The sequence below is a fragment of the Pipistrellus kuhlii genome, unplaced genomic scaffold (genome assembly GCF_014108245.1).
Source record: "Pipistrellus kuhlii isolate mPipKuh1 unplaced genomic scaffold, mPipKuh1.p scaffold_m20_p_1, whole genome shotgun sequence".
NCBI lineage: Eukaryota > Metazoa > Chordata > Mammalia > Chiroptera > Vespertilionidae > Pipistrellus > Pipistrellus kuhlii.
The window spans coordinates 58,659,989-58,678,955 of record NW_023425404.1 but is presented as its reverse complement, the minus strand read 5'-3'; the positions used below and the strand labels follow the sequence as shown (position 1 = coordinate 58,678,955).

The following is an 18,967-nucleotide window of genomic DNA, read 5'->3' as shown; positions in this document are numbered from 1 at the left end:
TCTGTCCCCTTACCTTGAGTGTTTTCAGCAGAGGGGAACTGAGAGAGGGCACCATTTGCAAAAGCTTAGATGCATGAAAGAGAGCGGTCCCTGGAGAGGCAAGATGTTATGTAACATTGGCATCCAGGACACATCTGGGAGAGGGGCAGGAGCCCAAAGTGGAGAAAGTTGTTAGAAAACAGATGGGAAGAGCTTTGTGTGTTCATGCTAAAGGGTTTTCAGTGTCAGTCTGAGAATAATGGCCAATTATTGAAAGGGTTTTAAGAAATAAAGATCTGCCTTTTTTTTTTTTTTTCATCCTTCTAGAATCAATGTAGCCAAACTTGATGGGGGATGGGAAAATGAATTAGGTGGCTCTTGCCATTGTCCAGGTAAAGAAAAGTTGAGGCAGTGGGATGGGAGGAAAGGGATGCATCAGAGAAGTTAATGTAACTAATAGATAACATGTTGTGAATGGGAGAGAACAAGGCACTCAGAATGGCATCCAAGCTTCTGGATATGATGATTGGGAAGACAAGGGTGCTATTAACTGCAAGGAGGGATTTTAAAGGGGGGATAACTTGAGGTTAAGCAATGATGACTTCATTTTCAGGTGTATTGAGTCTGAGATGGCTGTTTAAATATGTAGGTAGACCAAACTATAGGATAGCTGGAATTACAGTTTGAAGGTAACAATTTATAAGTTACAATTTATAGCAAGTGTCATTTTACATGAGTATGTAAGATGGCAAGGAGGATGCCTGATGAACAGCATGAAAGGAATGCATGGAGGAAGAGGAGTCCACAGATTGACTGGGGAGAGCCCAGCAGTGGGAGGAAAGTGGGGGTGGGTCCAGAGGGTATATTGGAAGTTTAGGGAAGCAGAGAGAATTTTAAGAATTTCAAGGCATGGGCAACGGTCAACTTTAACAATGCAGCTGAAAGGACTAGAGGACTTAAAAAGTGCTGACCAAATTGTAATTGGTTGAAAGGAAGATGAATGAGAAAATAGATAAGAGTTCTGTGGTTTATTTTACAAAAAAACTCTGCTGTGACTAGAAAGAGGTAGTGAGAACGAAAGGGTGACATCTAGAAGGGTAAAGAAGGATTTAGATCTCTTTACTTTTGCTTTATATGGATAGAACATGAGCAGGGGAATGTGCCAAGAGTCAAAAGCAAGTTGATATGGCCACAGTTCTTTTATCTGTCCCATAGGAAGGAGATAGCAATAATGATAACATAGCACCTATTATGTTCCAACTCCTCTAAATGTTGTTTTACACATATTAACTCATCTGCTTCTCATAATTTCCTTATGAGGTGAATTCTCTTATCATCCCCATTTTACTTATGATAAAACTGAGGAACAGAGAGCTAAAATAATCTGTGCAATTTGTACTCTGCTCTCTTCACTAAGCAAATGCATTCCAGGACCACAAAAAAACTGTATTTAGATGTACTTCAGCTTCAGCGGATTCAAAAGATGGTTGGTTGGATGGAAAGCTAAAGAGGTGGGGACCAGGGTCTTTGGTATAGTTACAGGCCAGCTATGAGATAAAGGGCAAGTTTCTCTGCGAGCAGGTCCTTACAAATTTTTCGTATTATTAAGAAGATGAATATTGAGTAAAATTATTGGCCCATCAATATTATTTGGCACTTAACCTCCTTGAAGGAAAGTTAGTTGGGAATAACAACCAAGAATTAGTTTGTTGTGGCCAAACTGAACTATTCACTAAAATGAAATGGTGGTAAGTAATTCAGGATGGGAATCTTGAACTCTGGGTGGAGGTGGGCAGGGGAGGGAGACAGAGGGGGAGATGGCATAAGATGTTGAAACAAAGATTATCTTGATCACATAGTTGAATGAAGCTTGAAATTACTTCCAGGCATTTGGTAAGTGGAACTCATGAAAGATGGGCTAAATGATTGTATTTGTAGGACATTGTTTATACTGACTAAGCATTTCCTCGTTTGGTGCCCATCACTCCACAAAGGTGGTATGATTTGGAAATGTCAAAGAATTAGAGGTCTGTTCGTCTCTTACTATAATATTGTCATGAGCAATAGTAGCTAACAGTACCATTTATTCAGAACTTACTATATTTTAGGTATAATGCCTATTGCTTTTAGGAAGTATCTCCTTTTTTCTTTATAAAAACCTAGAGGTGATTCACTATTACCCTCACTTTACATTTGAGGAAGTTCAGGCTAGAAAACACAAAGTTACCTGCTCAAGAACATAGAGCTAGCCCGGTGGCTAAGCAGACGTGAACGAGGTAGCATGAATCCAGAAGTCAGGTGCTAACTTTTCTGTGTTAGACAGGAAATACGTGGTGCCCCGAACTGTATAATTCTTTCTAAGTTGGATCGGGGCTGCCATATCCACATATGAAGAAAGTCAGCTTCAGAAAATCCTTGTCTCTAATTCTATTGACCATAGTTATTAGGGGTTTGACTCATGGGGGGGAAGGTGAACCTAACAAAAATACAGTAAGAAGAGTCTTAATGAAAGTAGGAAATCTTCCTATGTCTTTTAATCTTTTCTGAGTAGGCAGTTAAAAATATTTTTTTTCCTGCCAGGACCGGTTTAGCTCAGTGGATAGAGCGTCGGCCTGGGGACTGAAAGGTCCTGGGTTCGATTCAGGTCAAGGGCATGTACCTTGGTTGCGGGCATATCCCCAGTAGGGAGTGTGTAAGAGGCAGCTGATCGATGATTCTCTCTCATTGATGTTTCTAACTTTCTATCCCTCTCTCTTCCTCTCTGTGAAAAATCAATAAAATATATTAAAAAATATATATTTCTTTCCCTTTTCGAGGCAAAATGGATCTAACCTTATATACACTTTGGTGTTGTAGATATTTGGGGGCTTAAATTAGAGTGAAGACAATTTTGTCAGACACAGGAAGGCTCTTGGGATAGTGACTGAATAGAACTGTGGCAGTGGTTTTTATCCATCTCTTCAGTACTGCATATGTGCTGTGCGGGCTGCTGGGATACAGAAATTAAGGCACTGTCCCTGATTTCATTTCGTGGCATATACAATCGGATAGGTAGGCAGAAATTAAATAAATTCACTGGGAATATTTAATTACTCTTAATTAGATTTCTGAAACTCTAAATAAAGTTGTAAATTTGACTGCTTCCCAGTTAACTGTAATAGGCTACCTGGAAAAAGACTAGTTAATACTGGGAGTGTGCCAGGTCTGTGCTAATAAGTATAAAACCATAGACTCAATGCATTGAAATAACTGAAAATATAAAAGTATTAAAAAGACTGTCATAAGTATAGTTTAAAATGCTGGGTATATAAAAGAGAAAAATAGCAAATAGTTATATTCTCATTTTCAATGCATTTATATTGCTTATTTATTACTATATTGTGAATGATTATGAAAGATATCAATACTTATCATGAGCAGCTTTGTTATGGAAACTTTTAAAGAAAATACACATAGATCATAGCTTCTTCTTGCTCTTTTTGTTTCTGCTGTGTTGACCAGGAATCCCCATAGAACAGACATTCTGAGAAAGACTGTGAGAACAGCAGCTCCAAGGATCTCCAAATCTATTTTTTTCTTAAAATGTTCTTTTTCCAAACCAAATCCAAAAGTAATAAAAGATGTAGTCATGCATGTTCAGACCTTTATTAAAAATTTTGTCTTGCATTTGATATTAAAACCGGGTGAAAGTTCTTAGATGACAGTTTTACTTTAAGCCTTAATCCATGATAATTATTCCCCATGAGTTCATACTGGATGAAATTCTGCCTCTACTCCAACTGTTTAAGTCCTTGGAAAATTCATAAAGTGAAATTTACACCCCTTTGGATTCTCTAAAGCACATCTGTGTATTGTCCCACGTTTCTGTGAGCTGCGCTCGGGTGGCACGGGAAGGTATTGCATTTTTTAATTTATGATATTTATTTTTATAAACGCTCTCCTTTCTTTCCCACTGCTATCTCTCCAGGTTCAGTTTCAACTTCAGGCCTTTCACATCCGGGGTGAGCATGCAGTGATAACAGCGAGACTAGAAGAAACCATCGAAAATCTCAAACACGAGATAGAGCACAGATGGCGAGGAGGATGTGAAGAGATGAGAGATGTGTGTATTTCCACCAATGATGACTACCCTCCCAAGACCTACAGAAATGTGTGCATCCAGACAGACAGAGAGACTTTCCTCAAACCCTGTGAAGGGGAAGGCAAGACAACCAGAAGTAACCAAATAATACCCAAAAAGCTGAACATCTCCTCTCTAAGCCAACTCTCCCCCTCAAATGACAACAAAGACATCCTTGCACCACTTCAGTCTGTGGGATGCATCTCACCGAGCCAGGAGAAGGCATCACCTCTCCCCCCAGATCCACTCCCACCAGCAGCCATTCCTCCCCCTCCTCCCCTACCACCTGGGCTTGGGCCTTTGCCACCAACACTTCTGCCACCGCCTGTGAGTGCAGGGCCACCACCACCTCCGCCACCTCCTCTGCCTCCAAGCACTGGACCTCCCCCGCCTCCTCCCCCACCACCACTTCCTAGCTCAACCCTTTTGCCCAGCAGTGGGGGGCCTCCTCCTGCTCCAACACCCCCAGGACTTGTGCCCCCACCTCCTCCTGGCCTCTTCTTTGGAGTCGGCCCTTCTTCTAGCCAATGTCCTCGGAAGCCAGCCATTGAGCCCAGTTGTCCCATGAAGCCTCTGTATTGGACTAGAATACAAATAAGTGATAAGAGGTAAGCTCAACACCCCCCACTCCCCAGCCCATTTTCAGCTTGTGAATTCCCAGACTTTTGCACAAGTGATGTTTTATCCTTACCAGTTTAATTTCTATATGTTCAGTGCAGCACTCATTCTCAAGTGTGGTACAGTGAATGCCTTGGAGTGTTTTGTCTGTATTCTCTATGGTTTGCTGCTGAGAGAAACAATGTGTTCAGATCCCTCTCTAGGATAAACATTCCACTTCACAGACTAGAGAAGAGCTCAGGTCTTAGCCAGAACTTTCTCCAACGTTCCTACAATTAGTGAGGAATCACAAAGACATTGAGCTGGGATCTATACTAAAGATTCACTGAAGATTTTTTAAATATCTGTCTTGTCTTTAGATAGTATCATCAACCATATGTCTGGTTTCTAATAGGTATGTGTAATTTTTTTTTTCTTTTACTACAAGAACAAGACATAACTAAGTCATTAGTTCTTCAGGTCAGAGAATAGAAACTCTACTTAAACTCTGGTTCCCCTAACTGCTCAGCACCCTCATCTCTCTCTTTTTTTCTTTTTTCTTTTATAATATATTTTTAAAATATATTTTAAATATATTTTTTTACAGAGAGGAAGAGAGAGGGATAGAGAGTTAGAAATATCAATGAGAGAGAATCATCGATCAGCTGCCTCTTGCACACCTCCTACTGGGGATGTGCCTGCAACCAAGGTACATGCTCTTGACCTGAATCGAACCTGGGACCTTTCAGTCTGCAGGCCAGTGCTTTATCTACTGAGCCAAACCCGTTGGCGGTGAACGCCCTCATCTCTTATACCTTGCTGCCCATCAGAGAAAGTGCCAGTGTGTGAATAGCTAAAGAGCATCTTCCATTTGTATAGCTTGTTAAACTAGGTCTGTAATTTGAATGGGATTTCTTCTGCCTTATTTTGGAACCTGTTGAGAGGATAATGAGAGATGCTGAGTTGCTTCTTGACTGCTCTCTAGGTTTGAAGTTCACTTGTTTATAGTGAACAGAAAATACAGAACACATTTCTTAAGTTTTGTTTTGTTTTTTAATTTATCTTTATTGTTAAAAACATTAAAGGTGTCACCTTTGTTTGTTTGTTTTTGCCTCCATTAATCCCTTCTATCCAGCATCTGCCCCTTCCAGGCCTTCACCACTCTATTGTCTATGTCCATGGGCTATGTATATGTACATGTAAGCTCCCTCATTAATCACTCTTTTTCCATCCTTCCCCTCACCCTTGCCTTCCCTCTGAAATTCGTCAATCCTATTCCATGCTTCTAAGTCTCTGGTTGTATTTTGTTCATCAGTTTATTTTCTTTATTAGTTTCCGCATATAAGTGAGATTATGTGATATTGTCTTTCTCTGACTGGCTTATTTCACTTAGCATAATACTCTCCAGGTCCATCCATGCTGTTGCAAATGGTGAGAGTTCTTTATTTTTTTACAGCCACATAGTATTCCACTGTGTAAATGTACCAGTGCTTTTTTATTCACTCATCTGCTGATGGCAGTTGGGCTGTTTTTGAAATTATTCACAAATCCGGATACAATGGTGAATTTTTCAATTTATATAACATTTTACTTAGGAAAGACAGGATATTGAAGAAGATAACATAATTCACAATTATAAAATAACTGGAAACCAATATAGGAGGAGTTGGAATACTAAGCATATTGTGAACTACTAGTATTCCCCTTTTCCCATTCAAAACTCAGATGGCCTTGCCTAAGAAATAATTTCCTGGAATATTTATTTGGAGTTGTGTTCCTTATTAGTGTCCTGAAATTAATGTGCAGCCCTTCCTGGGTGATGAATCCCACCTGTTCAGATCACACATTGCTGTCCACACGTGTGTCTCACACCTGTGCCCACACTTCATTCCCCACAAGACTTTCTGAGCAACCACTATCATGACTGCAGCAGGGGTATTACAGTGCTGCTAGGTGCTATGGGCCCTTTATCAGGGTTCAAGGTGGGACAAAGTCAAGCTGCAGGTAATCATTGTTGGTGTTTTTCCTTCCTTATGAACTTGGCCATTTTGAGAAAGGAAACAATTGAATGTTCAAGTTCTTACCAATTTTACCGTAAGTTTAGGGCTTCATTTTGAGCCTAATGAAAAGTGGATGAATGTACTGACTTTCTTGACCCGGACGTCAGGAGAGCCCTATTAGGTGAACTTGTCAGCTTGAGCCTGACTTTGGGGGAAGACTGGGACATGGTACTTCCTGCTGCATCACACATTTCATCTCTCTTATTATGGCAAGAGTTTATGTTCCTCAGACCATGACTACTTGTTTTATTTTATTTTTTATATACATATATATATATATATATATATATAAATAAAATAAAATATATATAAAAAATAAATATATAAATAAAAAAATATATATATAAATATATATATATATATATTTTTATTTATTTATTTATTTATTTTTTTTAAAGAGAGAGAGAGAGAGGTAAAAGAGAAACACTGATTTGTTGCCTCCCATTTTCACCCTGAATGGGGATTGAATCTGCGACCTGAATGTGTGTCCTGACCAAGAATCAAACTGGAGACCTTTTGGTGCATGGGACAGTGCTCCAACCACCTGAGCCACAATAGCCAGGGCCAACTACTTCTTTTAAACTAAAATGGTCTAAAAATTCTGTGTAGTATTTATGAATGGAAAAAAGTAAAATTATTTGGGATATGTTCTTTCAAAGGGGATGAAATGGTACTTTAATATTTTATATAACTGGATGTTATAAGCACCTTGTATAATATACACATGAAAAGTTTTGGTCTTGGTCTACTCGGGAACTGGGAGGAAAATATGAATTTTTTCCAAGTTATATATATACATGGCCTCTCATCCACCTAGATTGCTTTTCACTACTAATGAGAACTGATTTTTAATTCTTGCCATTTTGCTTTAAAAAAAATCTATTTTCTGATTTCTAGAAAAGGGAAGAGACATTTAGTTAACGAAAAAGAAATCCTCATCTATCTACTTTTTCAGCTTCCTGAAAAATATCTATCTTCCTACTATCTTCTCCTTCCTCCCTTCACTTTCCTCCTCCTCCTCCCTTCTCAATTTCCCATCCCCACTCTTTTTCTTCCATCCTCCTTCTGCCTCCCTCTTCCTCTTCTTTTGAGCTAAAACTATAAATCTGGTGGTCAGATAAGAGTTGATCAGAGGGCAGATGGTTCATTGCAAGTGAGTTCTTGTCACTGCCCCCACAAAACGCCAGTTACCGCCAACTCACTGAAAGGTGGTATTTCAGAATTTCTTTATTCATTATTGGAAATGTATTTTCCCGTAGAAACAAGTTGTAAATGGCAATGAAGTGCTCAGCCTGACTGCCAGGCCCAATTTGCTTCAGAACATGAGGTATAGCCCTAGTTGTACTGGCCTGAGCTCAGTCCTTGGAGCTGGGCCAAGCAGTACAGGTACAGAAGTGATGGGGGTGAATCTGAGCAATCTGCCTTACACATCACATCACCTCCCTCCAAGCATCCTCTCCCAGCTTCCCAGAACTTTTGTGAGCTCCAACCCTAAGATCCCCTTCCTGAGGGCAGCTGAGATAAACACCGATTGAAGTTGAGTGACAGAGGGTGGGGCCCGAGGAAGGAGCATGTAGATGGATATACTTCATTGGAAATGTTCTAGCCAATGGATGATGATTTTATAGGTATTTACTATACTGTTATATATTATAACTCACATATGTCACATAAATGCTCTTAAATGGCTCAAATGATATATTGCAAAAATTATAATTTAACAAGTGGAGAGAAATGAATGTGCCCAGAACCAAAATATCATATTTCATGGGAAAGGCAGACATGTCGTAAAATGTGAATACAGATCTGAAAAGCAATTTTGAATATGAAAATCATCTTTTAGTATCAAAATATTGTATGGGCCACTTTATATATTGTAATAATAGGTCTTTTCGTTTTCATTGATTGAGAAAATATATATTGAAACAAAGGTAGGTACTTGTAGATATTATGGATAATAACATCTACATATGTTAGAAAAACAAACATGTAAATGAGATATATTTTTTTCTATCTGTGTGCATTAAAAGTATTTTAAAATAAGATTGAAAACTAAGTTAAGAAAGCAGACATTTGGGAGAAAATGTGTTCTGACTGAAGGGGATCTGGATCTTAACCCATCCATCAGCTCTCAGAGGCAGGTTTTCTGTATCTGATTTTCTATATCTTTATCTCTTTCTTTGTTTCAAAACTAAGGTGACCAAGGTGACCCTTGTTTTTGTTTTATTTTTTTGTTTGTTTTAATATATTTTATCGATTTTTCACAGGAGAGGAAGAGGGATAGAGGGTTAGAAACATCAATGAGAGAGTAACATCAATCAGCTGCCTCTTGCACAACGTATACTGGGGATGTGCCCGCAGACAAGGTACATGCCCTTGACCGGAATCGAACCCGAGACCCTTCAGTACGCAGACCTATGCTCTATCCTCTGAGCCAAACCAGTTTTGGTAGTCACCCTGTTTTTTGAAGACAAAGCAAAATAGTCCCCCCAGGGATGTTTTAGTTGAAATCCCAGTGAGGGCCATTTTTATTATTTGGCTTGTTTTTTTGTTTTTTCCCCCCCAATATATTTTTATTGATTTCAGAGAGGGAGAGAGAGATAGAAACATCAATGATGAGAGAGAATCATTGACTCATCTGACTGCCTCCTACAGGCCCCACACTGGGGATCAAGCCTGCAATCCAGGCATGTGAGCTGACCTAGAATGGAACTGTGACCTCCTGGTTCATAGGTCAATGCTCAAACACTGAGCCCTAATATTTTTTATTATTAATACTGTTGTTGGAGCATGGTATTATAAATCTGATATTTCTAAATGAGCACAGCCTATTCACATATTACAGGTCCTGCACTTAGTTCACCAGAAAACCCTATTTAAAACCAGTAGAAGAAATCCAAAGAGAGGCTAAATCTTTACCTTAGTACTTCACTTTCATTCTGTTTAAGAATTATCCCATCACTGTCTCGAGATTGGCTATCCGTCAGCCTTTATTTGATGCCCATGTTTATCCACCATGGAAATGCTACAGACTGAGGAAGAAGCAGCTCACATGGCTCTAATAGTCCGAACCCCAGGATTTCTGGTCCCACAAGTTTCTCTCTCTCTAGATCTCTCTATGATTATATCTAATGACAATTCTGTTTTGGAAATGTGTATTTGCTTTAATGTCCTATATTATATTTTGACTTTTAAAAAATGTGTTTTGCCTTGGCTGGTTTGGCTCAGTGGATAGTGACCCAAAGGTCCTGGGTTTTATTCTGGTCAAGGGCACATGCCAATGTTGCAGATTCAATCCCAGTGTGGGGCATGCAGGAGGCAGCTGATCAATGATTCTCTCTCGTCATTTCATCATTGATGTTTCTATCTTTCTCTCCCTCTTTCTTCCTCTCTGAAATCAATAAAAAATTTTAAAAATACGTATTTTGCAAAAAGCTTTACTCTGAGCTCTAGTAAGGATGTGTGTGCATATGTATGTGGATGTATGTATATATTTTTGTTAATCCTCACATGAGGATATTTTTTCATTGATTTTTAGAGAAGAGTGGAAGAGAGGGGGACAGACACAGAGAGAGACACATTGATCGGTTGCCTCCCAAACTCCCCCTAACCTGGGACTGGAAATCAAGCCTGCAACCAAAGTATGTTCCCTTGACCAGAATCAAACCCAAGACCCTTCAGTCCAGGGGGGCTAATGCTCTATCCACTGAGCCATACCAGCTAGGGCTGTGTGTATCTTTTTTTTTAATTAAGAGCTCCATTAACAGTGCTTGCAGTTTGTTGACTTATTTTTTAAATCTAGTTGTAAACTTTTATTATTTTTTAATTAGTTAAAAAATGAATTAGAGATTGTGTTTATTCTTTTTCTCTTATCGTTTTCTCTTTTAAGCCAAAGTGCTACACCAACCTTATGGGACTCCTTAGAAGAACCTGATATTCGGGATCCTAGTGAATTTGAGTATTTATTCTCCAAAGACACAACTCAGCAGAAGAAAAAACCACTGTCAGAGACCTATGAGAAAAAAAACAAGGTCAAAAAGGTACTGCGTGATTATCATAATCATTGTAATCATATATAAATCACATACATGGGAATTCATTATGTGCTGCTGGTATGCTTTCCTTGCTTTCAAAAAAAAGTTATGGACGATTTCATGTTACAGATGACAAAAAGGAGTCAAAAGTTTGAGCATGTGTGCTTGCTATTTTAGTCATAGTTCCTGAACTTTTAAGCGATTTCCTTAATTTAATCTGAACCCTTTTTTAACCATTAATTCTATTGAAAAAATATGGCTATTTAAATTAAACTAAAATATTAGATAAAATAAACAATTCAGTCCTTCAGTGGCACTAGCCACTTTTCAGTTTTGTTCTGTGGCTAGTGGTTACCTTATAGCATAGATATAAAACATTTCAGTCATTACAGAAAGTTCTACTGGCTAGCACTATCCAAGCATCTGGGATTTTTTGGTGAAAAAAATACACCCAATGATTCTTACTCTTTGGAGCTTATATTAACAATCAATATTAAAAACAAAAATTAGGTCACATAACCATGATTTAAGGACTTTGGTATGGTGGCGATGAGGTTACAGCTTTAAATGGAGGTTTAGGGTAGTCCTCATTGAGAACTACCCTAAACCTCCATTCTGAGCAAAGATTTCAGGACTTGAAATCTGAGGCTCCTAGTCATCCCATCAGAGAAAAGGTTTAAGGTCCTCAAGTATCAGATAGATGTGAAGTTGAATCACAACCAGGCCATGTACTGACTATGTCCTAAGTCAAAATTCTTCCACCCTGTGTCTCCGTCCCCTAACCATGACATGAGATGGCATCTGCTTCTATTATTATTCTAATTATTAAATAAGAATATATGTATATATATCATGCTTAGCATTGTGCCTGGCACACTGTCAGCACTCAGCTAATGATGGCTACTCTCATTTTGCTTCTGTTGCTGCCACTGCTGTTATTTCTCTGCATATTTTTTTTTTTTTTTTGTATGGAGTTCATTCTTTTTTCTCCTAAGTGTTTTGATAATAGCCTAGATGGTGTTGAGCAAAAGTAAAGTACTTGGTTCTGCTATTGATTTTTTGTTTTATTTTAATCCTCTCCTCAGGACATTTTCCCACTGATATTTAGGTTAAGTGGAAGGGAGGGAGAGAAGGAAGAGAAAAAAGAGAGATGAGAGAGGGGTGTAAGAGGGAGAGAAACATCAATGTGAGAGAAGCGTATGTTGACTGATTGCCTCCTGTACTCACCCCAATTCCACCCAACTGGGACCAGGAATCAAATTTGCAACCCAGGTACATGACCTTGACCAGAATCAAATCCATGATCCTTTGATGCATGGGCCAACACTCTAACCATTGAGCAACACAGACCAGGGCTCTGCTATTGATTTGCCCTGGTAGGTTTTCTTCTCTAGATCATTTTTTCCCTTTTCTATAAAAGAGGACTAATAATATCTGAGTCCACATGACTCACCAGAATGTTGTGAAATTTAAGAGAGATTGAGGAACTGTTTTTGAAAAGTTTGTAATATTGAATGATATTATCATCAACTCTTCATTCTTAAATTATACTGTTGGGTTTATCCCCTGATTCAGATCTCAGGTAACACTGTGATTATGAAATCAGCTGTGCCTTACAGGGGAAAAATGGCAAAAGTCTGAGTGTAGTTTTCTGTTAATGAAAGATTTTCCCCACTGAATTGAATCATGAATGAAAACCATAATCAAAGTTTCTCACCTCTTAAATCCATTGTAATTGTATTTTTATGAGAAAACAGTGTAATCCTGACAATAATTAAATTTCACAACAAACTTTTTGAGAAAACATATTGCAGCCCTGGCCAGTGTGGCTCAGTTGGTTGGAGCATCGTCTCATGCACAAAAGGATGGTGGGTTTGTTTCCTGGTCAAGGCACATACCTGGGTTGTTGGTTCGAACCCCAGTCAGGGTGAGTGCGGGGTAGGGACAACTAATCAGTGTGTCTCACATCAATGTCTCTCTCTTGTTCTTTCTCTCTCTCCCTTTGTTCCTCCCTCTCTTCTACCCCTCCCTCTTTCTCTTCCATCCTCCCTCTCTAAGTAAAATAAAAAATAAAAGAAATAAAAAGAAATATTGCATGGAACAATTTGAATTTTTCTACTATAACAATTTGTTCCAGGCAAGAAGTCAACTGATATACTATAAAATGTATTCCCATGCAGTGAGATTTGTGTGGGATGGAAGGAAGTGTGCTTTATAGGCCGGCTGGCTTTTCAAAAGCTATTTACAGAAACAGAAGACTAGACTCCATACAACACACAAAAGAAGAACCTCTGTATTCCAGAAGCTCACCTCAATTTGCCCCTTCCAGGAAGTTGCCTCTGACTAACCAGGAACTCTGCTAAATGCATTCTTATTCATTATCATATTAAATTTAATTTCGTTCTCTGTTTCTTTCCAGATTGCTATTACTTCTTTTGTTTCTCTCTTTGGGCGCTTGGTAACATGTTATTATTTCTGTTTTGGCAAATGAGTATTTTTAAAAGATCAAAGCATTTGGTTGGTTATTCTTATTTCTTATCTCATAATTGTTTGCCTGTTCAACAAAGGATTTTCACTAAGCCAGTTAGTACATGATGTGTTTATTTTGTTTCACTGTCTGAGGAGGAAAATACCCTTCATTTGAACTCTTTAATCTTTCTGAACCGTGAGGTTGCTGTTAACCCGTATAATCGGCACCTGTGTAGTTTCCACTTTTTTCTTTAAGTAAAGCTAAGAATATAGGTCTATTGGGCTAGATGGTCTTGAGGCTGCTTGAAGTTTTAGTGAGCTTTGTGGTCTACCTTAGAGCTGAGATTTTAAGTTTTAAGGAAAATAACAAGCTGAATCAAAGCCAGAAAACTCTAAACATGCCTCCTGTAAGCCTTCTTTCCATGCCTGTGGTCAGATTGCCAGCATCAAGTTGGACCCCTTGGTCTCTTCCAAGAGTCAGATATTTGTTTTTTTTAATCTTAAAATGAAAGTGAATGTTGGAGGTCGTGAGCAACTGAGGGATTTCAGCATTGGAGGCTAACTTCGTCTGCTTAAGCACAAAATGGTTACCGAGATGACCAGGAGGACACTTGCCAAATAGGTTTTTTCTAAGGACTAAGGTGGAGTATATGTTGGAGATAGAGAGAGCCAGCATTCTGAATCTTGCCTGTGAGCTTAGCCGGCACTGAGACATACATGTGAACATCTCTTAAATGGATCCGGTCTTCATCTCTCTCCACAGACCACATTCCTAGTTCAGAAATAACTGTCAAGATTCCGCTGAACACAAATACTAGTACTAGTTTCTAGTTTCACCTTCTGTACTAGCACTTGATGTTCCCATCAGTGGCACTAGCTTAAGGTAAACAGATACACATATCCTTAAATTGTGCAGGTATCCTGTTCTGTACCATAGCGTCCCAATCATCTCACTAAGTTCCCTCATCTGGCACATGAGAAACTGGACTAGGACGATGAAGTGGCTTCTAGGGTTTGCACACGTTTACTGGGATGACACTGATAATGATGAGCCCTTGAGAGTATGGATGTACAAGAGCCACAGCATGTTCATTGCCCCTTTATTTACACAGCAATTGGCTACATTTGATGATGGTAACATTTATTGAGATGAGTGATTTGATGTTTGTAAACAAGATTAGCTATTATTAAAATCATCAAAAAATATAGCTTACACTTGTCTAAATTGAAAATATTTCCTACATTGTAAAAATCATCCAGTTTTCTTCAGAGTATTTCAATAGGAAGCCAAATCTTTGAATAAAAAGATGTTTTGCATCTAACAGTGAAATATGTAGAGAGGGAGCTGTTTCCCTTTGACTCTACCAATATTTTAAATATTAACGGTAAATAAATACTAACCATGACATTTGTTTTGGATACTAAGGCATGTGCCAACGTCATTTGTGGCACCAGTCCATTCTGCCAGGACAGACAGAGCCACAACCAAACTGAGAGCCAGGGTTCAAAACATCAGCCCTTGTTTGCACCACCAGAATTTAGTACTGTCTCCTACTTATTGCTCTGTAAAAACCTTCAGAGCAAGAATTTAATTGTCACACACTACTTCTTTCTCTATAAAATAAGGCATAACCACTCTTTACAGGGTTGTTATGAGGATAAAGTGAAATCATGGTTATGAAAGTGCTCTAAGTATTCTCTAGAACTATATATTAATCTCTTAGTTTAACAACTAATATGAAAGCTTTACAGAGATACATGTTTGAACTTCGTTGATTCCCACAAGGTTGTTGTGAAGATCTTAAAACATTCGTATGTCCATTCTTGAAACTGTTTGCAGAGGGTAATCTCCACACCATTTCTGTTTTTCAATATTTATAGAATTCCACAACTTTCTCTAATGACACATACAGACTTTTAACGGTTTGTCTTACATTGGTTTATATAGTCTCTCTGTGCTGTAGAGAAAGTTTCCACTGTCAATATGCCCCTATTTATACTGCCTCTCAGCTACATTTGTTCCTGGGAAAGACAGGTCAGCACCTTGACAAGGAGCCAGAAATCTGCCTTCATTGTCTGAGATTCTTTCTCCTGGTGCCTGTCAAGGAAGTAGCTACTCTGATAAACTCTCCAGTTGCTTTTTAAACTTGCCCAACAACTTTCAGAGAATCAGCATGACCTGCCAATATTATTCTTCTCTTGAAATGTCACCATGTCACTTTGAATTATAATCTCTGTGCTCGTTCCCTCCTCTGTCAGATACGTGAGATCATTCCTCTCCCTCGTTTTTGATAGCTATTTCTTAAGAATAATGAACTAATGGCTTTTCCCTGAGCTCTTGGGGGTGGGGGTGTGAGTCGGGTGGGGAGGGGTGCGGGATGGCTCAGCAGACACTCGTCTGTTGAAAAGTCCTGGAGCCAAAAGCCATCAGTTGTAATTTGGTCACTTTGGCGAGGATCTTAGCTGTAATTCTCGAATCCCAGACTTGGTGTCTCAGTTGAGTGGGGAGAGAAGGGTGGACGGAGAACGTTGTTTGGAAGCCCGAACATAAATTTATAGGATTTCATAACCTGTTTCCTTCCAAGTTTATATAATTTCAGCTTTTGTGTACAAAAATAATTTCTCCAGCTGCCTGGGTAAGGTATGTGCATTATTTTCCCCTCCAGGAATGGGGGTGAGGTTGCAACCCCCCCTTTATATTTCTCATGTGTGGAAAAAATGAGCAGTGGAGTTAGGGGTTATCATCTGTAGAAATGAGTGAAATAACTTGCGTGTGTTGATTATTGCACCAATATATGACCTGGGGGTCATTAATGCTACGTCCAGGTTCCTTGAGTGACACCTGAGGTGATTGGGGCTGTCCTGTTTTTCAGCTTAAAGGCCCCATCACTGGCTAAATCTATTAAAAGCAAACAGGAGCTGACAGGCACTAGTTTACAAAAATTCTGCCTTGTAAATTTTATTTGGAAATAAGATGGCCCAAGAAGTTAAGTTGTACTTTTACTTTATTTACTTATTGGGGGTGGGGTGGGGGAAAGGTGGTTAGAACTTGTCAAGTGTGGGTATCAATGATTCTTTCAGAATGTAGACTCTGAATATTATTCTTGGAGTTCAGCTCTGTTTCTTCTGTTGGCTGTTAAGCAGTAACTTAATCTGGACTTGCACCTCAGACCAGCTGCAGTGTCATTAGGATGCTCATTACCTACCCCAAACCACCAGAGGGCACCTTAGAATACTGAGATAGAATCTAACTTAGCTTCTTCCCTGGAGCCCTGAAAAGAGGAACCTACCAGAGAGTAACTGCCCCTCTGCACCCTCTTTAGTCTCGTTAAATCGCTTTATGGTGGGCCACGGGGCCAAATTTCACAGCAAATTATCCACAGACAGTATTGGGAGCCAAATGCATATTAGAAAGGCTTGTAAGTATTAGTAGAACAGAAATCATTAGTAGACATAGTTCCAGTGTTTAGAATGAATGACCGCAGTATAAAAATTTATGAAGTTTTAGACTTAGCCCCTTTGGGTCTAATTCTGGAATCACCTACACACACACACACACACACACACACACACACACACACACAAATGCTTTTTAAATCTTTAATATCTAAAGGGAGTGAAGATTTATTTCAATATGGATTTGGGGTTATCTAATTGGAAAACAAAAATGAGTGATTGGATATTACAAGATAGTCTGTGAGAGAACCATTATAAATATTTGTATTTTGAATAAGTATTTATCCTTCCCACCTAGTTGAGGAACATTTTGAAGTCTTGCCTGCATTTTCCTGGACCGTGTTCATTTCTGGTTAACACAGGCCCCTTTCCAAGGCTAGTGCTGGGCAATGGTTTGAGGGTGAGTGCTGATGCTGGCACCGTGGTCCCAGCAGCGACTGCTCTGGCCTCCAGTCTAAGCTCAGCAGTATGTGAGAAGATAACAGAACAGGCAAAGATCTTATATGTGTGTCTAAGTCACAAACCCAGGCCACAGCGATGCTTTCTCAACTGAATGCATACTTTGGAAGTGCAACATCTCCAATACACACAGCCTCTGCCCATGCACATGTTCTCACAGGTACACGCTTAACATGGGCAGAGAGAAGTCTTAATGGCCTTGCATTCATCTAGTATCTTTCAAGTGAAGATTTCAATAGTAGTAATAATAATAATAATAATAATAATAATAATAATAGTTAATGCTAAGTAAGTGGGTTTTGGGTAAGTGCTTGGCATGTATTAATTTACTTAATCATTACAAGAACCTAGTAAGGTGGGTACTATTATTATTCCCATTTTGTAGGTGAGGGAGGATCCTGGAGCCAAGAGGGGTTATGCAATTTGCCCAACATCACACAGCTCTTAAGTGGTCAGGCAGTGAATCTGGCAACAGCCCCAGAGCCTGGGCTCTTAGTTACCTGACACATGGGCTTTTGGTATGGATGTAGACTGTCCTGCCTTAGTTTCTGTAACTGTCCTGATGTCTGAGATGGATGTTTTGAAAGATTCTTTCCGATGCAACATACAAGATCATCTCTGTATATGGAGGCCTTCACACATACATTTTAAAGTTGAGTGTATGAGTAGAATAAAACTGTGAATTTGGACCTTGCTTTGTCAATGAATAACAGGGGATTTACTACAAACCAGCCTCTCAACCATGGTATTTCTTCTCTCAAAGATGTAACATTTCCCTCCTTACACTTGTCTCTACTTAACAAAGAATACACCGGGCAGCGACAGCCCTTGGTTGAGCTGGCCAGCCCCCCAAATGGCTTGCATGGTCCTTTTCCATTTTCCCCTCCTCTCAGTTTTCAGGGTCCCGAGGCCAAGCAAGGAGTTCAGGCTACACCAGACAAAGCCTTCACAGGCTCCTTATGACAGCCTGGCTTGGCTCCAATACTATGGCCACACTTTCAATTTTTGATAACATACCTTTTGGCCAGAGTTTGAATCATGTGGGCCTGGCCTGATTTTTCTCCAGCTGAGGCTAATTTGCATGGCTGTAAACACGGCCCTTACAAAGCTCACCAACTGTGATAAAAGCAAAGGAAACCTGAGACCACTGGAAACTCCAAAACCCGCCTTCAGTATCTGAGCCTGACTCTGAGTCACGCCTCAGCCCAGGAGGCTGCCAGCAAGGGCACGCAGCAGCTAAAGAAATGTTATTCTGATTGATCTGATTAGGGCAGCAAGGTTAGCCATGGTCAATTTACAAAGACAGTATGAGAAGAAATCATGTGTGCAGCCATGTTATGGGTCAGTGAGGTCCCTGCCAGAAGTTATGAAAAGCCACAGCTCTGCCAGCACCATTATCAGATCTCCTCAGTGGGGTACAAATGGGATTGGAGGGTTAGGGGCCCCTCCACTGGAATGAATGACAAAAGAGATTGGCAGGGAAGAGTTAGTGAACCCTGCTTGCTTCCAGCTGGATTCCTTAGCTGCCAAGCCCCTTACATGGGAGTGGGAGAGGCTGAGAGTTCCCCAGTAAAAGGGCGAGGGGGGCTGCCCTGAGCTTCTCCTTGCAATGGAAAGGAGAGCTTGGAAAGACCAGTTTGAAGAGGCCATGAGGCTCTAGATTGACCCACAGAGAGCAGCCAGATGGAACCTATTGGACATTTTGATCCCCGTCTTCACCAGAAGAGTGGTTTAATTGGGATCTGGCTAAAGAACCTGAGTTTTAGTGTTTTCATTTTCATTAATTAACTTTT

At 39.6% G+C, this 18,967-nt stretch overlaps 1 protein-coding gene across 4 annotated transcripts in view; it reads left to right on the top strand.

Moving 5' to 3' along the window:
* Positions 1-18,967, top strand: part of FMN1 (formin 1) — a 373,318-nt gene that overhangs the window by 171,402 nt on the left and 182,949 nt on the right. For all 4 annotated transcript variants that reach the window (XM_036446920.2, XM_036446936.2, XM_045583848.1 and 1 more), the window contains 2 exons: positions 3,947-4,707; positions 10,646-10,796. In XM_036446920.2, coding sequence (XP_036302813.1) covers positions 3,947-4,707; positions 10,646-10,796 — 912 coding nt within the window. The remainder of the gene's footprint in view (positions 1-3,946; positions 4,708-10,645; positions 10,797-18,967) is intronic.